Below are 24,842 nucleotides of genomic sequence, written 5' to 3'. Positions count from 1 at the left end.
CTCCTCCCTTTTTAGGTATTTCTGGACAGCTGAAAATATAGGTAAGTCAATTTTTAAATGTGTCTTGGGGCTCCACAATCTTTCCAATGCCTCAAGAAATCCTGATGACCTGGGTTGGGTGGGTTAAAGGACCGTCCTGCTCCTGCTGCAATGCGAAGCTCTGCAGTGTGATCTTCTCAGATCACCGCCATCCTAGATCCCATCTTAGATGCCATCTTAGATACAAGATTCTTTTTAACCTTTTAACATTACAACAGTGATTGTACTTACTCCATTGGCTGGGTAGCATTTTGGTTATCTGAGAATATAAATGCAGTTTTGACTTTATTTTTTCCCATTTGCAATTTGCTTTATTGTGTTTGAAAAGGAAGTAAACATTTGCCATAGAAACACTACAATAAGAATGGATTAGAGGTTTTTGTTGGCATAGTAGTCAAATGGAACCCAAACAGGAAAATTATTAACAAGAGATTGGTTTATGATTACTTGGAACTCTGCCAAGACCCACAGGAGCCATGAGCTTACACATAGAACTGAACCCTTCAAGCCAGGCTTTGTTAATGAATGTAAGTTATTTGATGAACCCCGAATCAAGAGTTTATGACTAGATACAGCATCGGTATGTTAATAATTATAGAGTACTTCTATTTATTACCAGTGAAATAAACCATTCTTAGAACCTGGCAACCAGAATTAAGTCAATTTTTACTTTTATGGGTATAAAATAGGAATTCAGTTCTATTGATCCCCAGTTGAAGCAATTATTCAATTGTGTAAATCAAATTTTATTTTCTAAGACCATTTCCTCTGACTATTACGAGTGTGTTTGCAATCAACAGTGTTTAAGGCATACAGATCAGATTAGAAGTGCTGTTCTTTAACGGTAGGAAAGAATTTAATAGCTCACTTAATCTATTAGTTGCACAGTAAGTAAGTGTTAATGTTCAAATGAGCTGTGGTATAAGATTGGCTGAGTATTTGATGCACACAGCACTCCTATATCTCAAATGGACAATGACAGCCATCACCATGAGAAGTGACATTCAGCAAATAATCACAAACTTGCAACATGCTGTGATTTGCAGCAAAGTTTAATTGAGGTTAAGAGAGCTATGGGAAACTTTAATGCTTCTTGGTTCAATTTTTCTCCCTTTTACCCTCGAGATGTTGGTGAATTCCTTTATTCTAGGTTTAATAAATAGAGGCATAGAGTACAAAGGCAAGGAAGTGAAGATGAACGTTTATGAAACTCTGTCTCAACCATAACTACATAATTATGCCCCATTTTGAGCACTGTACTTACAGAAGGATGTGAAAACTGTAAAAAGGGTTGTTAAGATGGTTCCGCATTTTGTGATGTTTATGGACTTAAGTTTGAAAGATTATGGATGGCAGAATTGTCTTTCTTTGTAAGATAAGAGAACATTGAAATTGTTTTTAACGAAGCATTTCTTGGAAGGAAGCCATGTGGTTCCAGGTATTGCTAAACTTGTCTGCCTGAATTTACCACTGATGTGATGGCTGTTCTATTTGAGCGTGTTTTGCAGACACGGAGGTGGTTTTGGATGTTTAGTTGGGGAAGCTTGTTGAAAGAAAATAGTTGCCCAGCTCATGTCTCCTATTTATGAAAGATCTGTGACACAAATCAACGTGAAACCCAATTGGGCTTTTGAAGAAAAACAGAAAGATTACTTGATTCCCTATTTCCTGAGCAACCTGTGACTGCCAAATTCCCAGAGACAACTGCCTATATTTGGTAATACACATCTAGCAATACCAGAACATCTGTCTGACAGCAGTGTGAACACTGCAAACACTATCCTTTGTTTCCATCAAGAACTAAGACTTATTGGCTAAACATTTTTCAGCTTATTGTGAATCTCTGCAGGGAGAATCTATTTTCTTCTTCTATCATATTGTCAATGGGTTTGTGTTGCAGCGTTGGGGTTATTTTGAGAAATAAATATTTACATTGTGATTTTATAAAGTATATATATCAAGAAGTTTGGCAGCTTTTGGAATAAGTTTTATTTTACAATAAATTAAGGATTTTGTATGTATTAAAGAACCCCAATTGATCTTTTTATTCTAAGTCGATATAGGAAATATATGTTTGGTTACATAGTGAACTGAGTAGAACAATTAAATTTATGTTGTGACACACAAAGTAGTGGGAGAAGGACTGTGCACTGTTCCCATCACAGTTGTAACAAGGTAGAAAAAAGATTCACAAGTTCCAGGATGAGGGACTTTAAATTGTGTGAAAAGTTTGGAGAATCTGGGGATGTTGAATGGATTATTGAGTGGAGATTTGATAGACATGATCAAATTAATGCAATTAATTGACAAAGTAGAGAGAGAAAAACATTCCCATCTGCAGATGAGTCAAGAGCCAAAGGGTACCGATTTAATGTGATTTGGAAAAGAATCAACAATGACGTGAAGAATGTTTTTTTTTAAATGCAGAAGGTGGTTACCATTGAAATGCACAGCCAGAGAGTGCAGTGGGCAGAGACTCAGTCCTGGCTTTCAAAAGGGAACTGGATAAGCACTAGAAAAAAAGTAATTTCCGGGACTACAAGGAGTGGGCAGGCGAGTAAGACAACTAACTTAATCTTCCAGTTAGCTAGCCCGAGGTGTCTTGTATTTTGTCCTGCATCTGATCTTCAGAAGCTTTTGAAGATAGCAAAAATTAAAGTGGTTGAGCTTTTTGACATGCCTTTGTTTCAAAGTGCGGGTATTGCATGTATAGAGCAGAGTACAACCATTACTCTTTAGGATTTCAGGTTCACAAATAGACTTTTCTTCATTCCCAAGCTGATATTTTAAGTATGTTGAAAGCTGTCCTTGCTTTAACAGTTCTTCTATTCATCTTATTATTAATACAGGCAGCTTGAGAGAGCATGCTTCTGAGCTCACTGAATTTTGTCCACTGCTGACAAGTTTTGATTATGGACTGAAACCTTCAGCTTGTGATATACTTTCCCGGAGCAGGCTCGTACATTTCTCCATTTGTCTTCATGCTGGTCATAATATTGTACATTAGGAAACAAATCAATGCAACATCGAAAGTGTAGCTCTGAACCAGAGCTGTGTACAGTCTTCAGCCAAACAGGAAATTGCAACATACCTCCTTTGGTCATTGCCTAGAGTCATTTCAGTTTGAGCAGCTTTCAGTCCATCAGCTGATTCTGATGCCATGATCAGTATTGTTGAATGCATCAAAGTGCATGGCAAAGAAAAACATGCTAAAAAGGGTTGGCACTGGCAGGCCAATATACTGGGGTAATATAAAAAAGATGGTCATTATTCCAGGCGTCAGTGTTGCCCATGGTTTTTGTTACACAAACATCCTGCTTATCTCTCTACCTAGTGATAACATAATTGATTAGATACCAATATATCATGGGGAGTGCATCCAAAATATTACATTGCGATTAAGGAGGTGGAAAACTATGTTGGTGATAAAGGACACACATTCAGCACACATTTCAGCAACTGTAGACCATTATTGTTACAATTGCCAACTCCTTTCTTTTTTTCCATAGATCATTCATTTTTGAGTTCATCAGAGTTGGACCTTGTTGGAATGTGCACTGTGAGGAGAGTTGTTTTTCTATTGCTATAAGGGGTGTTTAAATACCATCAGACCCTTGGGAAAGCAAGTTAAATCACTGACAATAGTGGACAACAACAAAGCTTACACAGTGTTACAGGCAAGAGGGAAAGCTAAATTATTTTTACGGTCCTCGTCTTCTGTTATAAGCAGGCGTGTTTTTTTTTTAATTCTGTTCCCTTTGAAATAGACAATGGAGTGTTTCCCCCAACCCTCTATTTCTGCAAGCCAATTTAAGAATGATACACAGCAAATTCTTTAGGTTAAAACAAAGCAGTGTTTTAACGATATATCCAGAACCTGCTGAAGATGCTTATTGCAGTACATAACAAGCACATGCACACACACACGCATAAAACACGCCACACACACATTCACTCAAACATTTTAACATATGCACGTACACATACACTCACTCAAACATACACTCACACATACATAGAAAACACAATAGAAATGAAGGGTAATAAATTTCAATTTAAAAATAACAATAAAATATTACTTCATGTGAATCAGGGTTTAGTAAGTCAATATTCAGTGAAGATTCTTGCAGTAGGCTGTTCTCATAGAATCTTGAATGTAAGTGGACACTGCTGTAAGCATAGCAATATGATTCCTGTAGTCAGAAAATTAGTTCACTTGTCAGGCAATACAAGATTCTTCCCAGAAATCATTTTTCAAGAGCAAGTTTATAACTAGAGGCAGCCTTTAGCTGAGGCTTGAAGCTGTTGGTTGTTTCCTGTTCCAATGGTTCCGTGCACTATAATTAAAGCTATTTGAAAGCTGGAAGTTTCAATCATGTGACAGATGCCTGGATCAGGCCGTTCAACGTAACAAAGCAGTGTTGAGGTCACTGGTTGTTTGTTTAAAAGAGATAGCTGTGGGTTTGGTTTTTGCACAACTTCACACATAACAAGGTTTGAATTATTAGTTCAGGTGCAGAGATGGAAAGTCTGTGCCTTCACTGTTTCACTGCATTTACAGTGGCCCTGCAGGTGAAGAACAGGAACTGTTGGATGGATTTGTCTGCTGGAAGGTTCTGAAAATGTCTATACTTCAGCTAGCATGTACATTCTATGGTTAGTAGCAGCCATTATAAGTCTAGGATGACAATTTTAAAGATAAATAAGAGAATATGGTTTTTTAAATGAACAACTTGGGTTCTCTTTCATGTTTTGCAGGTGTGAGACCAGCTTTGTAATGGTCTTCATTTTCATAGCCACTCCAAAGTGATTTTTAACCTGGCCCAATTTCTTTGTGCTGTCCCTCCTCAACTAGACAAGTCCAGTTGATGTTAACAATTTGGCATTGTAGCTAGCCTACTCTTTACTAACATGAGTAACTCTTCTCAGTTCGGTCAGCTGTGATAGTATCCATAAAGGTGTTTACGTCCCATTTGCCAATATTGACTTGTGTCTTGTTGACTTTCTTTTCTGAGATTGACTTATGACCATATTGCAGTCCATGTTAGCTGTGGTCTGCTGGCTGGGGAAGTGAAGGAAATAATGTTAGCATACCTTTTCTAGCTGCTTCCTCATTCAAGGGAGATTAGCAATATAGTCCTGAAAAGGGCTGCTTGATCATTAAGGAGTGGCCAATTTCCACTTCTGCTTCTCTCCAGTGAAAACTGACCCCATGCTCTGAGCCACCTGTGTGCAGGTTTACAGCTCCAGCTTCTAGTGAATCCATATCTGCTGCTACACCACACTCCCATCACAACAGGACTTGTGATTGATAGATAATAGATAGTGGATGAATGAGTCTTGTGTGTGAAATGGATTATGGTGATGGAGTGTTGCATCATCATAAGCCACACTTTCTTGTCCTTTCATATTTTATCTGATAGCAGGATGAATCTAGATAGCTGAAGGACAGAGTGGGTGACCGGGATGTCATCTATGTCTCGTCGAGCTCTAGGTGTTCCATGGTGCTGGCTCACCTTCAAGACCATGGGTCCTTAGATTGGTCTCACCCATGAAATCCACTGAAACTAGTCTTCACATGCCAGTGTTGCAAATCCTTAAAGTTGCCATGGATGGGAGATGTGACAGTTATCTTCACCTAGTTTGCCCTGCCCATCGAAGTAGTTTATCAGGGAATTGTGCAGTCTAACAACTATTGGAGCCACAGAGAGGAGTTGAAGGAAAGTGAGGACCAATGCAGGGTCAGCCCACCTGAAAGAGTGTAGCGAGCAAAGAGTAGTACCTGTGAGAGGTACTACTGCTCCCTTTTACAGCGTAAGTGGAGTTGAAATGCCCATCAACCATGATTGAATGGCGGAATGGACTCAATGGGCCAAATGGCCTTACTTCCACTCCTTACGGTCTCACAAGCAGATAGTCATCATTTAGCACTTACATGGAGCAATTGTTACATGCAACAATTAGCCCAACGCTGAATGTTGTTCAAGTCTGGCTGCATATGGACACAACATGATCAGTCCGAAAAGGAGCTGTGAATGGAAGTGTCCACTGTTGAATCATCAGTGAGCAGCCCCACATCTGAAGTAATGATGGAGGGAAGATCATTAATAAGGCAGCCAGTGATGATTGAGCCTTGAACACCTCCCTGGGGAAATCCTGGAGTGATACCTGGAACTAAAATGTTTGGCTTTCAACAACCACAATCATATTTTCTTTGTGCTATAGCTTTGACTCCAACCAATACATAATTTTCCCTGATTCCCACTGACTTCAATTTTGCGGGTGCCACACTTGGTCTAAAGCTGCCTTGATATTAACAGCAGTCACTCTCATACCTTCACTTTGAGTTCAGCTGTTTTTAAGGAAAACAGCTGATATTGCAGATGAGCATTGCAAATAGTAACATACGGTTTGAGGAAACCAAACATCCTGCATCACATCCACCAGGTGGAGGTATTTTAATGTTTTTAGTGTTTAATTTGGAACAGAGGTACTTTGAGCTTCATTGTGATGGAATTATTAAAGACTTATGTCTGTTGCTAGAGCCAGGTAATGTTAGTACTGCAGTAAAGTGATCAAATTAGACATGACCATAATGGTCTGTAGTATTTTTCCACCATAGCATAGACTGTTATAACTTACAATATAACTTCCAGTTTACAATATTTCAAGACAGAAATTTTAATGTATTGAGCAATCTGCATTGCAAACATAAGATTGGTATCATGAAGTATTACTTTTAATGTTATAATAATTATTTACAGAATAATTTTAAATTGAATCAATCTAGTTAAATCAATACAGTTTATAGTAATTGATGGTTGACAATGTCAGTTTTCTTTACATGCTTAAATTTGTTTGTTTTTTAATTCACTAGTGGGATGTGGACATCACTGACTGGCCAGCATTTATTGCCCATCCCTAGTTGTCCTTGAGATGGTGGTGGTGAGCAGCTTTCTTGACTACTGCAGTCTATGTGCTGTAGATTGACCCACAATGACCTTAGGAAGAAAATTCTATGAATCTGACCCATTGAAAATGAAGAAAAGACAATATATTTCCAGTCAGGATAGTCAGGGACTTGGTGGGGAATTTTCAGGTGGTGATGTTCCCAGGTATCTGCTGCCCTTGCCCTTCTAGATGGAAGTGCTCATGGGTTAAATACACTGTCTAAGGATTTTTGATTAATTTCTGCAGGGCATCTTGTAGAGGGGGTGGATGCTTGTGGAAGTAGTATCAATCAAGGGCTGCTTTGTCTTGGATGATGTTGAGCTTCTTGACTGGTGTTGGAGCTGCACCCACACAGGGAAGTAGTGGGTATATTTGACTTATGCTTTGTGAATAAACTTTGTAAAGTTTAAAGGTGAGTTATTTACTGCTGGATTCCTAACCTCTGACCTGCTGCTGTGGCCAAAGTATTAATATGACTAAAACAAATCAAAGAATTGCAGAGGCTGAAGATCTGGAACACACAAAAACAGGAATTGCTGGAAAAGCTCATCAGACTGGCAGTGTCTGCGAAGAGGAAAACAATGTCAATGTTTCAAGTCCAGTGATCCTTCTTCAGAATAGTACAATTCTAATATTTCTGTTAGAGAAATAAACCAATCAGCCCAATGAGATACTTTATGCTTCACACTACCTAATATTCTTTGTGCAACTCTTGCCATATGAGTAAATACCTTAGTATTTATCAAAATAAAATCTACAGAATGTAAGTCAAGTCTATGCTTATCAGTTGCATACAAGAAGGGATAATATTTAACACTATAAAATATTTAAACATTTTCCCAAATACATTTCTTTCATTTATTCCTTTGAAGTGAATAACTGTGAATGCTGACAGCAGTAAACTGGGAAATGATTCAAGACTAAAGATCTAAAGCTCCTAACTTAAGACTTGCAGGTTGTGTAGATACTGAATGATTAAATTCATGGTTCCTGCATTTCCAATTATAGTTGCAAGTTAATTTTCTCTCCTTCATTAACATCCATTCCATCTGAATAGTAGTGAAGTCAGTGCAAACTGCCACACTCAAACAGAAGCCACCACTATTCTTAACAAGTAAAACATTATTTTAGGCAGTAGCGTGAAATGAGAAACCCACTTTACTCTGCTCAGTTTTTCAAACTCAGGTGGTGATATGTTAAATGGGCTGTTTATTTTTAATTATTCAATTATGGGTAATCCAAGATGGAGGACAGGAAAAAATTGTGGCTGCTCTTCTTTTGAGGTATTTTAAGCATTGGAGCTGATATCCTTGAATTCAGGAGCAGTAATTGCTGTTTTATAAGCTGTTGCATTGTTTTGGAACTTTTGGAAAAAAGATCAAAATAACGGCACTTTAAAAAATGAGGAAGAGAGGTCAGTGTGACAGCGAGAAGGAAATCTACACTGGTCTGGCACAGCAGTGAATCTGCACAACTACTGCCTTAAGAGGGAAAGTATACTTAAGAGGGAAATCAGGAGGGCAAAACAGGGACATAAGATAACATAAGATAAGGCAAATAGAATTAAGAAGAATACAAAGGGTTTTTACAAATATATAAAGGACAAAAGGGTAACTAGGAAGAGAATAGGGCCCCTCAAAGATCAGCAAGGTGACCTTTGTGTGGAGCCACAGAAAATGGGGGAGATACTAAATGAATATTTTGCATCACTATTTACTGTGGAAGATATAGACTGTAGGGAAATAGATTGTGACATCTTGCAAAATGTCCAGATTACAGAGGAGGAAGTGCTGGATGTCTTGAAATGGTTAAAAGTGGATAAGTCCCCAGGACCTGATCAGGTGTACCCAAGAACTCTGTGGGAAGCTAGAGAAGTGATTGCTGGGCCTCTTGCTGAAATATTTGTATCATCAATAGTCACAGGTGAGGTGCCGGAAGACTGGACGTTGGCAAACGTGGTGCCACTGTTTAAGAAGGGCAGTAAAGACAAGCCAGGGAACTATAGACCGGTGAGCCTGACTTCGGTGGTGGGCAAGTTGTTGGAGGGAATGCTGAGGGACAGGATGTACATGTATTTGGAAAGGCAAGGACTGATTAGGGATAGTCATCATGGCTTTGTGCGTGGGAAATCATGTCTCACAAACTTGATTGAGTTTTTTGAAGAAGTAACAAAGAAGATTGATGAGGGCAGAGCAGTAGATGTGATCTAAATGGACTTCAGTAAGGCGTTCGACAAGGTTCCCATAGGAGACTGATTAGCAAGCTTAGATCTCATGGAATACAGGGAGCACTAACCATTTGGATATAGAACTGGCTCAAAGGTAGAAGACAGAGGGTGGTGGTGGAGGGTTGTTTTTTCAGACTGGAGGCTTGTGACCAGTGGAGTGCCACAAGGATCGGTGCTGCGCCCTCTACTTTTTGTCATTTATATAAATGATTTGGATGCGAGCATAAGAGGCAAGTTGCAGATGACTCCAAAATTGGAGGTATAGTGGACAGCGAAGAGGGTTACCTTAGATTACAACAGGATCTTGACCAGATGGGCCAATGGGCTGAGAAGTGGCAGATGGAGTTTAATTCAGATAAATGTGAGGTGCTGCATTTTGGGAAAGCAAATCTTAGCAGGATTTATACACTTAATGGTAAGGTCCTAGGGAGTGTTGCTGAACAAAGAGATCTTGGAGTGCAGGTTCATAGCTCCTTGAAAGTAAAGTCGCAGTGAAGAAGGTGTTTGGTATGCTTTCCTTTATTGGTCAGAGTATTGAGTATAGGAGTTGGGAGGTCATGTTGAGGCTGTACAGGACATTGGTTAGGCCACTGTTGGAATATTGTGTGCAATTCTGGTCTCTTTCCTATCAGAAAGATGTTGTGAAACTTGAAAGCGTTCAGAAAAGATTTACAAGGATGTTGCCAGGGTTGGTGGATCTGAGCTACAGGGAGAGGCTGAACAGGCTGGGGCTCTTTTCCTTGGACCGTCGGAGGCTGAGGGGTGACCTGACAGAGATTTACAAAATTATGAGGGGCATGGATAGGATAAATAGGCAAAGTCTTTTCCCTGGGGTCGGGGAGTCCAGAACTAGAGGGCATAGGTTTAGGGTGAAAGGGCAAAGATATAAAAGAGACCTAAGGAGCAACTTTTTCACGCAGAGGGTGGTACGTGTATGGAATGAGCTGCCAAAGGATGTGGTGGAGGCTGGTACAATTGCAACATTTAAGAGTCATTTGGATGGGTATATGAATAGGAAGGGTTTGGAGGGATATGGGCCGGGTGCTGGCAGGTGGGACTAGATTGGGTTGGGATATCTGGTCGGCATGGACTGGTTGGACCAAAGGGTCTGTTTCCATGCTGTACATCTCTATGACCCTATGTCTCTATTTCAAGTATTTATGGACATCAGCGTGCATACAAACTCATAGTCAATCTATTTAGCCAGGACACCTTGCATCTGCTATGGCCAACAAGTGAGATTTAAACTGAGTTTCCAGTCCAGAAGTAAGGACTCTACCACAGTGCCACAAGACTCTTTGTCTTCACAAGTTTTGTCAAAATACATTCTAAAAAAGGATTACACTGAAGTAACATATTGGAAATACTCAGCAAGTTCACTTATTTCTAGCATTTTCGGCTTTGATTTCAGGCTTCCAGCATCCGCAGTATTTTGCTTTTTATAGTTAGATAATGTTGGCTTTAGGTAGGGAAAATAATTCAAAATTATTCAACCATGATGTGTAAGAGGGATTAAGACACTGCGTTGCTTATGTCAGAATCCTATGCATCTCATACCCAAAAGAATGGAATATTGGCTAGAATTATAGAATTATTATGAATTACAAGCTTATAAAGAGATTACTGTATTGAGAAAACTAGTTAATTCAACGGTGACACAAATGTTTGCAATCGGAAATCTAAGAAAATGTTTAACTCTCCACCCATCCCAACCCCCCAAAAAAATGAAACAAACTGAACTTGAAAATGGTCATCGTTGGAACCAAGTAAATCAAATTGCATGCAAACATTGACGCCAGACCTTTCTCTGAATCGATTAAACAAATGAAAAAGTTGGAGGTGAAGTGTTGCGTGACAGAGCAGTTATAGTATGGAATCATGATGCTGCTGCTCTTTCCCACGGGCTGTGGGTTTTATCCTCCACTTGGCTGTCAATGCTAATTGCCTGATTTACAGAACACTGTAACATTGCTGCTCAGTGGCAGCCAAGGGAATAGCCCTGACGCTGATCATGCTAAGTGAAAAATCACACAACACCAGGTTATGGTCCAACAGGTTTAATTGGAAGCGCTAGCTTTCGAAGCGGTACTCCTTCACCGGGTACCTGCCAAACTACGATCTTCCATAATGTCATTCAGATAACCTCAAAATCAAACCACCCTCTGATAAAATCCCGAAAAAAAACTTTCAATTACAAAACTTCTCCATCTTGCAGTTGTTAGGTTAAAAAAAAGTTTCATTGACAATAATCACATTTCCAGTGGCTCAGTAAATGAATCTAACCCTCCCTGGGTCAAGTGGGGGGTGGGAGAGGACGTGTTCTCTCTGTCAACAGAAGACGGTTGGGTCGAGACCGTGACCAGGCGATTCAACCTGAATGAAGGATTAACCAATTGGTTGCAAAACAAACTCTTTCCAGCAAGTTTCAGCAGCTCGCCAGCGATGAAAAGGTGAGTGTAAACAGGCAGCGAGAAATCAGCAGCGTTTCAACACTCAAGAGGGTCAGCGCTAGGCAGTCAGGAGGAAGATCCGGAGGCACACACGTTGGAGGTACATGATGGGAAGGGGGCTTTCTGAGCTGAGAGTCAGGGTCTGAAAGGATTGTACGTCTGACCGCAGCGAGGAGCAATAGGTCGGCACAGCCAGCGAGCGGCGCTCCTACACACAGAGCAGCAGCAGCAGGGGGCACCGAGGAGATACACTGAGACTGAGAGTTGCAGTCATTGAAGGTCATTAACCTGATGAAAAGGCTTACCGACAAAGACCGCTCCTCGGAGATGTTGGGATATCAGCGATGTCCGAGTTGGGGAAGTGAGGACCAACTGTGGCATTCAACTTTGACACCATATGGAAATTCGGAGACCGCTGTGGGATAGCCCAGTTAGCGGCCTTCTGTATGACTGTGTGCTCACAGATACCGAATAGCAGAGGCAGGCCGATGCTTAGGTTTTGCTAAGGATCAAACCAGTCCGATTGATAAGGTGTTGGAGTAAGGGGCCAGGCTGGATTCTCCCAGGTGCCAGGATAGAAATGTGTCTCAGGTTGCAGAAAGCTGTCACTCTTCACATTCTCAGGTAGAGGGGAGGCAATGTGCAAAGCTCATGTCATTCCAGAGTCATACTCATAGAGTAATAGAGATGTACAGCATGGAAACAGACCCTTCGGCCCAACCCGTCCATGCTGACCAGATATCCCAACCCAATCTCAGTGTTCACTGAGGAGAGGAACAGGATGAATCTTGAGATTAGAGATAGAAGTTTGATTAGTCTGGATCACGTTGACGTAAGTAGGGAAGACATGTTGGGTAGGCTAGAGGTTATTCGGGATGGACACTCTTTGCTACCTTCTCCCTCCCCCCCACCCGCTCATTTATCTCTCCACCCTGGAGGCTTCCTGCCTGTATTCTTGATGAAGGGCTTTTGCCTGAAACGTTGATTTTCCTGCTCCTCAGATGCTGCCTATCACTGATAGGCAACATGGTTTTGTGCTGGGGTGATCATGCCTTACCAACTTAATAGAGTTCTTCGAGGAAGTGACCAAGTTGATAGATGAAGGAAGGGCTGTTGATGTCATATACATAGACTTTAGTAAGGTGTTTAATAAGGTTCCCCATTGTACACTAATGGAGAAAGTGAAGTCACATGGTGTACAGGGTGTTCTAGTAATCTAGTGGATAAGGAACTGGTTGAGCAACAGGAAACAGTGTAGTAGTAGTTGCAGGGAGTTTCTCGAAATGGAGAAAGGTGATCAGTGGTGTTCCACAGGGGTCAGTATTGGGGCCACTGTTGTTTGTAATATACATAAATGATCTGGAAGAGGCCAATGTTGGTATGATCAGCAAGTTTGCAGATGACACGAAGATTGGTAGAGGAGCAGAAAGCTTAAGGGACTGTCAGAGAATACAGGAGGGTATAGATAGACTGGAGAGTTGGGAGGAAAAGTGGCAGATGGATCTCAATTCAGACAAATGTGAGGTGATGCATTTAGGCAAGACTAATTCTAGAGCGAATTATACAATGAATGGAAGAGCCTTGAGAAAAGTTGATGGGCAGAGAGATCTGGGAGTGCAGGTCCATTGTACCCTGAAGATCGCTGTACAGGTGGATAGAGTGGTCAAGAAGGCATATGGTATGCTTTCCTTCACTGGACGGGGTATTGAGTATAAGAGCTGACAAGTCATGTAAAAATTGTACAAAACATTGGTTCGGCCGCATTTAGAATACTGTGTACTGTTCTGGGTGCCACATTACCAAAAGGATGTGGACACTTTGGAGAGGGTGCAGAGAAGGTTGCCTGGTAAGGAAGGTGCTAGCTATGAAGAGAGGTTGAGTAGGTTAGGTTTATCTTCACTAGAAAAAAAGAGATTGAGGGGGGACCTGATTGAGGTTTACAAAATCACGAAGGATGTAGCCAGGGTGGATAGAGACAAGCTTTTTCCCAGGGTGAAAGATTCAAAAACGAGTGGTCACGCTTTCAAGGTGAGAGGTGGAAACTTTAAGGGGGATACACGCAGCAAGTATTTCACACAGAGGAGAATTGGAATGTATTGCCAGCAGAGGTGGTAGAGACAGGCACGGTAGATTCCTTTAAGATGTATCTGGACAGATGCATGAGTAGGTGGGGAGCAGAGGGATACAAATGCTTAGGAATTGACTGACTGGTTTAGACAGTACATTTGGATTGGTTCAGGCTTGGAGGGCCAAAGGGCCTTTTCCTGGGCTGTAAATTCTCTTTGTTCTTGTTCTAATCTAGTCCCACCTGCCAGCACCCCGCCCATATGCCTCCAAACACTTCCTATTCATATACCCATCCAAATGCCTCTTAAATGTTGCAATTGTACCAGCCTCCACCACTTCCTCTGGCAGCTCATTCCATACATGTACCACCCTCTGTGTGAAAAGGTTGCCCCATAGGTCTCTTTTATATCTTTCCCCTCTCAGGATGCCGCCTAATGTTCTGGGGACTTGGGTTTGAATCCCATGTGAAGTAAAAGCTGGAATCCTTTTTGACAAGGAGATTTGCCATCCTTACCTGGACTGGCCTACTCCTAACTCCAGAATCACATCATAATGACTGACTCATAGCTGCTCTCTGAAATGGCCTAGCAAGTCACTCAATTGGAACAAACTGCTACAAAGTCTAAAGAAAGGAATTAAACCAGACAGACCACTTGCATTGACCTAAATGTCAGAAATGATAGCAGCAAAGCCAGTCATATGACCCCTACAATATACTCCTAATGGACATCTGGGGGGTTGTGCCAAAACTGGGAGAGCTGTTTAGTTATAGAACATAGAAAAGCATAGCACACAATAGGCCTTTTGGCCTACGATGTTGTGCTGAGGTTTAATCCTAATGCACTCCTATGCACTCCTCAATTCACTGCTAACCATGTGCATGTCCAACAGTCGCTTAAATGTCCCCAATGATTCTGCTTCCACCACCACAGCTGGCAACGCATTCCATGCGTTCACAACTCTTTGCATAAAGAACCTACCTCTGACATCTCCTTTATACCTTCCTCCTAATATCTTCAGACTACGACTCCTCGAACGAATCAATCCTGCCCTGGGGAAAAGTCTCTGGCTATTGACTCTATCTATGCCACTCATTATTTTATATACCTGTTATGAAACAGCCTAATATTCTGCAAGGAATGATTGCATGAGTAAAAGTATGTCTTAGATACCATCATCATCCCACCGGCAGTACAGACCCACCAGAGGTAACAGCATAGTGGTACAGTCAGAAGGGAGTTGCCCTGGTAGTCCTCAACATTGACACTGATTTGGTGGGGTGGGTAACACCAGCAGTTAGAACAAGTGTCAGAATAATCTTGGGGAATGGACCCTCAGGAGCAGTCCCAGTATTGATAGCCAATGTACCAGAAAATATTATTGGCATGGACTTATTAAAAGGTACCACCTTGCAAACCCCACTAGGCAAATTGTCTTTTGGTATACACGCTGTGACCATTACCGTTGGCAAGGCAAAATGGAAACTCCTGATTATCCCTCTACCTACACGGGTGGTTTCAATGGAACAGAATCGTATTCCGAGAGTGCACAAGGAAATTGGGGATACTACATCAGGCTGTTAGCTGCAGGCATTGTGACACATGCAGTATCTGTGTGCAATAGACCAATATGGCCTGTGAAGAAGTCTGATGCAAGTTGGCGAATGACAGTTGATTATCACCAACTCAACAAATACTCTCCTTCACTGTCAGTGGTTGTGCCTGATGTGGCCACTATTATAGAAAGTTTGGCACGGGGCCAGATGCCTGGTTTGCCATTATTAATCTAGCAAATGCCTTCTTTTTGATATTGATAGCCCCAGAATCACAAGTGCAGTTTGCTTTTGCATGGGAGGGTCACCAATATACCTCCTGTTGGCTACCACAAGGATACAAACAAAGCCCAACCTTATGCCATGGGCTAGTAGCAAGGGACTTCGATATGTGTTCACTGCAACCAGACATTCATGTAGCACATTATATTGATGACATCTTAATCCAGAGACCACGGTGGCAGAAGCTCTAGTCACACCGGTGCAAAGGCTGAGAAGTGAACCAAAGAAGATACAGGGACCAGCACAATCAGTGCAGCTTTTGGGCATTCAGTGGACAAAAGGGAATAGAGTTATCCATGAAAAGAAATGGCTGTTCCAAGCAGCAAGACTAAGGCACACAAATTTATAGGTCTGCTCGGATATTGGTGCAGACATATACCTAACTTGACCATGTTACTAAGACCTCTGTATAACATCACTCAAAAGAAAGCACCGTTTGAATGGGGCAATGAAAAGCAGGAAGCATTTATGGCCGCTAAAGAGGCTGTAGCATTAGCACTGCCCCTGGCTCCCCAAAGACCTGGCTTCCCCTTTGAATTACGAGTATTAGTAGTGCAAGATGTAGCCACATGGAGCTTAAGGCAGAGACAAAAGGGGAAAGCAATACCTTTGGGTTTCTGGTCCAGAAAACTGTCTGAGGCAACTACACGTGGAGCAGGAAAGTCAATGTTTTGAGCATATGCTCTTCATCAGGATGTGTGGTGCTGGAAAAGCACAACAGGTCAGGATGTTGCCTGACCTGCTGTGTTTTTCCAGCATCAAATTCTTCGACTCTGATCTCCAGTATCTACAGTCCTCAGCATCTCCTGAGGAAGCTACATGTTACACATCATTTGAAAAGCAAATTCTGGCCTACTACTGAGTTTTAGCAGAGACTAAAGGGCAGATGGGCAAGGACAAAGTGTTCCTCATACCTGAATTACCAATTCTGACATGGGTGTTATGTGACATTGTGACCCACAAGGTCAGTACAGCCTAACAAAGCTCCATTGTAAAATGGAAATGGTACATAACTGATCGAGCCAAGAAGGGAAAGGAAGGGGTTGCCAAACTCCATGTGCAAATAACTGAATACCCACCAGGTGAACAAACTCAACGTTCTGACTTGGCCATGCCTGAATCTTCCGTTCAATTGGGCCTTCCATTCAAACATTGCCTGTGGATACTCGTTACTGTGCTTGGTTCACTGATGGATCAGCCATCTGGAAGAATGGTTCAAGGTGGTGGTGAGCAGCTATACATAATCTCTCCACACAGGTGATTATCCATAGTGAAGGAGATGGAAGAATGAGCCAGTATGCCGAATTGGCAGTTGTGGTTCTAGTGCAGGAAGAAGAGAGTCAGTGTCTGCACATTTGTACTGACTTGTGGGTGGTGGCCAATGAAATGGCTGTATGGATGCAAACCTGGAAGTTTTCTGGAAAGCCCCTGTGGGGAACAGAACTGTGGAAACAAATATGGGTAAAGGCACAGCACATAAAAATTGCTGTAAACCAATGGCTGCCCATATGAAGGATGGTTCTGAATCTGCTAATCACAACAATACTGTAGACAGAATAGTAAAATCCAGAACAGTTGAAGATGCATCCCAAGAGTATCACATTGGAAAATGGGCTCCTGAAAAGTGAGGATGTTTAAAATATCATGGCATTCACATCACTCGTCACATCTTGCCAATCAAAGACCCATTTCTGCACGGTCTCTGGTTTCTGCCAGTCAGCCAATCTGTACCCATGCAAAATATTACCCCAGAGACTTCAACTTTTATCTTCAGCAAAAACCTTGCATTAGTAGTAATTTTCTCAAGTGGCACTTTATCAAATGCCTTCTGGAAATCCAAATATAATATGCCTACAAACTCCCCTTCATCGATGTTGCTTGGTAGACTTCAAAAAAAATTCCAGTAAATTGGATCAACATGATTTCTTTTTGTCAAAACAACACTGACTCTTCTGGATAACTTTGAAGCACTAGCTATAGTCTCTTTATTTATTGATTTTAATAACTTCTCCAGAACAGACCTCAAGATAATTGTTCTATAGTTTCTTTTTTACACTTTTCTCATTTTTTGAATAGAATGGTTATACTTGCTACTCTCCAGTCTGATGGAATCTTTCTTGGATCTAAGTATTTTGGAAAATTAACACTGTTGCATCGAATATCCCATTAACAACCTCTTTCAAGTCCTTTAAATAAAGTCCATCTAAACTGGGAGTCTTGATAGCTTGCAGCTCCATCAGTTTACCTAGTACCACTTCCCTCATGATTGTAATTTTGCTAAGTTCCTCTCTATTTTCGTCCTCCTGATTTCCAGCTACTACTGGAATATCTCTTGCATCCTCTAAACAAAGCAAAATATGTTTATTTCATCTGCCATTTCCATTTTCTATTCATTTACAGGATGTGGGCTTCACTAGCTGAGCCAGCAATTATTGCCCAACTCTAGTTGTATCTCATTGAGATGAACTGATTTATTGAACTGCAGTAGTCTATATGGCATAGCTCCATTCACTCAGGAACACTGAAAGAAAGGCAGTATATTTTCAAATCAGAATGGTGTGTGGCTTGGAGCAGAACTTTCACGTAGTAGTTTTCCCATGTATCTGCTGCATTTGTACTTCTTGGTGGTGGCTTTTTTTTGCTCAAAGGAAATGTTGCTGTGTTAGGATTATTGCAATTGTGTAGAATTTACATTATATAATAACACAATGCAAAACAAAAGACTGAAGACAAATGTCAACCAGACAAGAATAAGGCCTCTTGTAAGCTCTTTTATAATGTCACTGATCTTCAAACAACACTTCATTTATAGGTTGCAACTGAATCAATACATAATAAACTCCCTTTCAAATAATAGATGTTGAGTCATTACTTTTGTTTTGTCTTACTTATTCCTGGCTACATGGTGATTCAGTGGTTAGCACTGCTGAATCACAGCGCCAGGGATCCAGGTTTGATTACATCCTTGGGCAACTGTCTCCCTGTGTCTGTGTGGGTTTCTTCTGAATGCTCTGATTTCCTCCCACAGTCCAAAGATGTGCAGGTTTAGTCAATTGACTATGTTAAATTGCCCATAGTGTCCGGGGACATGTAAGTTAGATGGATTAGCCATGGGTAATGCGGAACTACAAGGATAGGGTAAGGGGGTAGGTTTGGAAGTGATGCTATTCGGAGGGTCGGTGTGTACTCAATGGGCCAAATGGCCTGTTTGCACACTAAGGATTCCAAGAACTGAAATTACCAGCATGGTCAAGCCTCAGAACAGTACTGACTTGCAGATCTGTTTTTACCTGGTCAGTTTATTTTTATTTTTTGAAATATTAGAATCCACTCAACAGGGAACTTGCAAATGTTTCGAATGATAGTTGACAGCCTACAACATCAAATGCTCTGGTGAAAATGAATTGTTTAACCAGCAGCATAAAGTTCAGTTCTTCTCCTGTTTTATTCCCCATCACTACCACAAAATATATTCAATCTGTCAGAATTTTGCCCACTCACTTAACCTATTTGTATCTCTGCATTTTCCTTACCTGTCCTTCACAACATGCTTTTCTCCCTTTCCCTAGTGTCATCTGTGAAATCCTTCTATTACATTCCCCACCACTGCATTAAGATTCATGAAGAATTTAGTAGCAGTTTAGTAACAACATAAACATAAGAGTAGACTTTGTAAGAATTTAATGTTTTCCCAAAATTCAACTCTTTTGTACTGTCATTCTATATCAAAAAGATGTCTAATTCTCTCGATAATGTAGTGAATACATGCAGTAACTTGGGTGTCTCTGAGCTTTACAGACCAACACTATTTGTGCTACTTTAACTGAGGTGGATCATGGTAGTACCATAGAAAGACATGTGTTAGTGGTATAGCGAGTGGACAAAAATAGACCAAGTTTGGACTAGCCAATTATATGTGTTTAAATTTTAATTGGGAAAAAGAAGCACATTGTTAAATGTAGTGTCTTCTGTCACTCTCACCAGTCTAGATTTTGCAGTAAAAAAAACATTGAGGCTGGAATCAAACCCAGGTCCCTGGCACTGTGAGCCAGCAGTGCTAACCACTGAGCCACCTGTGCTGCCTCAGTAAATCCACCAGAGTGTTCTTGTGATACAGTAGTGGTGTTCCGACCTCTGGCCTAAGAGACCTGGGTTTAAGTCTCACTTGTTCAAGAGGTTTGTCATAACACATCTGAACAGGTTGATTTCAAATATCAATATGGACAGCATATTTAGTAACTTGTCAAGAGTTGAGAGGACATGCCGAGTAGGGGATGATTGAGTGAGACTGCAGATATTTTTTCTTTAAGACGGGGAAGAGACAATGAACAGCTCATTGTTATCTACAGACTTACGATGAAGGTTGCGTTGTCATTCAAGTGCAAAAAGAGGGTCATTGATGTTATGCTCAATTGTGGTTATGATCGTTTCTCCATCTAAGGGACCTGTGGTTGTGGCTGTGTTTGAGATGACACCACCTACCCTGAAATGAGTGGAGCAGCACAAGGAACAATATGTGTAGCAATACAGATCGCTGCAACCGAAAATAGGGGATAGGATGGGCCTAAACTGATATTACAGAGGATCAGTTTCCTGAATATATCAGATCAGCAGTGGCTCTAACAGTTCCGCCTATCACGACAGACAAGAGTTCTGACTGAGTTGAATGCATTCCTAGACAATGATCTTAGGTCACAAGGTATATTACTTGCTGTATTATAAGGGTTTGTAAAGGTTAATGTGTGAGGGTGTGCACCTCTCAGAATGATAATGTCACAGGTCACATGACTGACAGATTGGAAGGGAGAATGATCATAGTTTCTGCAAAGTAAGACTTCGTCATGTATGCATTTAGTATATAATAAACTTGTTTTTTGAATATATTAATGTCTCACTAACCATTCTGAAAATAGGCAGAAGTGGGTACTGCAGATGCTAGAGTAGAGTCAAGATTAGAGTGGTGCTGGAAAAGCACAGCAGGTCAGGCAGCATCCAAAGAGCAGGAAAATTGACGTTTCAGGTGAAAGCCTTCATCAAGAAGGGCTTTTGAAAATAGACTAACCAATATGCAATGTGATGGCAGCAGCAATAAATCCAAAGCACTGGAAATTCAACTTTAAGCATGAGTAACAGTCAGACCTGAAAAAGTGGCGCCCAAAGCATCAAACTCAATAGCAGACAATTGGGGAAATCCAAAGCTGCTCCGTAGCCAAAGTGGAGGTAATGAGGTTTGGAAAATTAGCTTTCAAAGTCATTCAAGGCTGTGTCAGAGCAGCAAGAGTGATCTGTGAAGAAAATCCTGACCTAGCAATCACAGACTTGAAATCAGAGAACCAAGCAAAGTCTGTAGATCTGGTGAGAAGCTCTTAAAAAGAGTTTTAAAAGGGTGGATTCTAATGGCATAATAGGCAGACATCACTTGAAAAACCAGAATGCAGGCAAGGGCAGCTTAAACTAAAATCCCTGCAGTCAAGATCCTAACTCAAAGCAACAATGACAAAGGAGCAAAGAAAAATCAAATGAAAAGCTACTCCAAATATGTGATATTCCAGGGAAAGGGAGGGAAGGGATAGAGTCATACAGCATGGAAACAGACCCTTTGGTCCAACTCAAACCAGACATCCCAGTCTGACATAATCCCATTTGCCAGCATTTGGCCCATATCCCTGTAAACCATTCCTAGTCATACACCCATCCAGATGCCTTTTTAATGATGTAATTGTACAAACCTCCATCACTTCCTCAGGCAGCTTGTTCCATACATCCACCACCCTCTGTGTGATAAAGCTACCCCTCGGGTCCTTTTTAAATCTTTCCCCTCTCACCTTAAACCTATATCCTCTAGTTCTGGACTCCCCCAACCGAGGAAAAAATACCTTGGCTATTCATCCTATCCAAGAGCCTCTTGGTTTAATAAACCTCAATGAGGTCACCCCTCAGTCACCAATTCTCCAGGGAAAAGTGCGGTAGCCTTTGCAGTCTTCCCCATAGCTCAAACCCTTCAGTCCTGGCAACATCTGTATTATTGAAATAAATTAAAACAAAGCAATCTTCAAGAGTTTTTCTTGATTTAAAAAATAAATACCAAGTCCAGATGGCAGTTACCCCAGGGAGATAAAGTGATCGCAGCAGGATGAGCAGTTTGGGAAAGTTTCAAAAACTGGAAGGAACATTTAAAACTTCAGGCAGAGCAATGAAAAGCTCAGAAAAATGAATGCTAAACTTATACTACATGGGAAGTCTGGACACATGGAAGGACCAAATCAAATTCAAAACTGGTGGAAACAAACTTTGAGGTACTAGGTTGCTTCAGATTCGACAATAATTCTGAAGCTGAACAGGGTAACACAACACTTTATTCCACTGGAACAGTAGCAATAATGTTATTGCAAGTCAGAGCATTAAAGAGACCTCGGATAAACTTGAAGAGGTTTTAAAAGCCTTTGACAACTATTTCAGCCTGACAAACATAGGATTCTGGAAAGGGGCAAAGTCAAGGACAGTTTCCAGAAACAAATGGATGCTTTCAATTAATTATCTTTACATACAGATTGAAGCATGCAAGAAGGGAGAACAGTGGAATAAATATAAAACAGCACTGTAGTCAGTGTTGCTGATGAATCTTTATCAGATGTGTCTTTACTAGACAAATGTGAGGTGATGCATTTAGGCAAGTCTAATTCTAGAGCAAATTATACAATGAATGGAAGAGCCTTGGGAAAACTTGATGGGCAGAGAGATCTGGGAGTGCAGTTCCATTGTATTCTGAAGATCGCTGCACAGGTGGATAGAGTGGTCCAGAAGGGATATGGTATGCTTGCCTTCATTGGACGGGGTATTGAGTATAAGAGCTGGCAAATCATGTTAATATTGTACAAGACATTGGTTCAGCTGCATTTAGAATACTGTGTACAGTTCTGGGCGCCACATTACCAAAAGGACATGGATGCTTTGGAGAGGGTGCAGAAAAGGTTTACGAAGATGTTGCCTGGTATGGAAGGTGCTAGCTATGAAGAGAGGTTGAGTAGGTTAGGTTTATTTTCACTAGAAAAAAGGAGATTGAGGGGTGACCTGATTGAGGTTTGCAAAATCATGAAGGGTATAGACAGGGTAGATAAAGACAAGCTTTTTCCCAGAGTGAAGGATTCAATAACGAGAGGTGGAAAGTTTAAGGGGGATGCATGCGGCAAGTACTTCACACAGAGGGTGGTGGGCGTTTGGAACGAGTTGCCAGCAGAGGTGGTAGAGGCAGGCACGGTAGATTCACTTAAGATGCGTCTGGACAGATGCATGAGTAGGTGGGGAGCGGAGGGATACCAATGCTTAGGAATTGACCGACAGGCTTAGACAATACATTTGGATCGGCTCAGGCTTGAAGGGCCGAAGGGCCTGTTCCTGGGTTGTAAATTTTCTTTGTTCTTTGTTCTATGTAACCTAAGGAAGACCTCACCTCAAAAGTGCAATACAGCTGATAGAATAAAGAGAGTTTCATAAACAGAAGTGGGTGTGAGATTGTGTTCAAATAATGACCGAATCAATGACTGACCAAAATAGCCTCTTTTATTCAGCAATCATAGCACAATTTCACATTGGCAATAGAATCCTGAAATACAGTTCGTACAAGAGCCCCTTTACACACAGTTCTTACATATATCAAAATTCCATTACCATGGTGTTACATTTTGCATAAAGATTTGAAGGGTGTCTATCCTGGGAGACAGGAGATGGGTTAAAACATATACTAAGTGTTACTTCTGATGGGATTAAGGGTGGCTGTCTGGTTTGCTTGTATAATCAGGAGGTGTTCGTTCTTTTGTCCTTTAAATTAGTAAATGTTAGTAAAAGAAAAAAGGATATTAAACTGATTACTGCAGCTGCGTTATGAGATTTATTTACTATTTGTCGGTATGGGTTTCATTCATTCATGCAATTTCATGCCAGCTAGTGTCTTAAAGGGATAATGGCCCAGTTAAAGGGCATTTAACAGGTACTTAATCTGTTCAGGTCCAGGAGACAGTTAGTAAGGGCTGATTAATATTGTAATGTTTCATGGAGACTTGATGGATATGGTATTGTTCTATATGCTGCACTTATTCAGAGGTAAACACTGCTTGTAGCAAGGGCTGATAAGGTGTGAAAATGCAGTAAAATATAGTGAGCTGGTGATTGAGTTAATAAAGATAACCTATAATACAATATCTCATAACACAATATCTCACAAGGGAAATACTGAAAGGTAAGTAAAACCTTGGTGCAGGAAGCTTCCACTGGCCCATAAAGTCCATTAAATGCAGGAATGTAAAAGAAACAGAAAACTAAGTACAAAGGAACAGGAAAGCGAAAGGTGCTACAAATCCAACAACTCCATGGAAACAGATCAAACCATAGGCATGAACAGTGTCCAGTAAACATTATAGAAAGCTTTCTGTGCAGAAAAAAAATAGTCATTCTGTCAAGGTGTACTGAAGTAAAACCTCTATCCCCTCATGGTCAATATAATGCTGTTCTTGCCCTGCTCTGAGGGTGCAGCTGTCACTGCAAAATGGTAGATTTCAGTGAGGACAATGTTACTGAAGTGAAGACATCTCAAACATTTGTTTTCATTAGGATTGCCTTCCAGCTACTTGGTCTGCCTATGTGATCTCTGTTTGTTCTACATGCTGTATTCCAAGCAGATTGTCAACTATTACAACCAATTTATCATGTTACTGTGAAATGTTTTGGCTTGGTTCAGTTCAACAGAAAAGCTATAATTCCTGATCAAAGAAGTCATCAAACACTAAGATTCGTTCGGTCTTAGTTCTCATTAAACTGCGCCGTGACTGTCTGGTATTATCCATCCAATACACCAAGGAATCATTGCTGGAACTGTTGCTGGAATTGTTCCATGTTGTTGGATTCTTCATAAATTGTTTACTTATCCTGAAGTGGTTATTGTTATCCGCATTATCATTTATGAAGAGCATTGGAGAAATAAAGTCATTCCATGGATAATCTAAATTAAAATAAGGAGAATTAAACAAAACATAAATAGTTCATAATTCTATTTAAATGGAACAAGATGCGCTTTTGAACCTTTGAATAATGGGCTCTAGATTTTCTGCTCCATTGTCCATATCTAGTGTTTAATTCCTGGTATAATGAAATTAAAATTGGGGCACAGATACACTAGGCCAGATTTACAATGCAGGTTTGGGAGACTGACAAATGGCCTATTTGGGCAGGAGGGAAGCTCAGTGTCGCTGGAGACCTGCCTGCCTGGTGCCAATAACAA

The 24,842-nt window shown here is 40.9% G+C and overlaps 1 protein-coding gene across 2 annotated transcripts in view; it reads right to left on the bottom strand.

Moving 5' to 3' along the window:
- Positions 1 to 23,725: 23,725 nt before the first annotated feature.
- LOC132817894 (uncharacterized protein CCDC198-like) overlaps positions 23,726 to 24,842 on the bottom strand; it is a 53,197-nt gene continuing 52,080 nt past the window's right edge. For both annotated transcript variants that reach the window (XM_060828419.1, XM_060828420.1), the window contains one exon: positions 23,726 to 24,563. In XM_060828419.1, the coding sequence (XP_060684402.1) occupies positions 24,316 to 24,563 (248 nt within the window). In that variant the 3' untranslated portion in view covers positions 23,726 to 24,315. The remainder of the gene's footprint in view (positions 24,564 to 24,842) is intronic.

This window comes from Hemiscyllium ocellatum, chromosome 8 (genome assembly GCF_020745735.1).
Source record: "Hemiscyllium ocellatum isolate sHemOce1 chromosome 8, sHemOce1.pat.X.cur, whole genome shotgun sequence".
NCBI lineage: Eukaryota > Metazoa > Chordata > Chondrichthyes > Orectolobiformes > Hemiscylliidae > Hemiscyllium > Hemiscyllium ocellatum.
The sequence above is the reverse complement of the archived record's forward strand: the minus strand, read 5'-3'. Positions and strand labels throughout refer to the sequence as shown.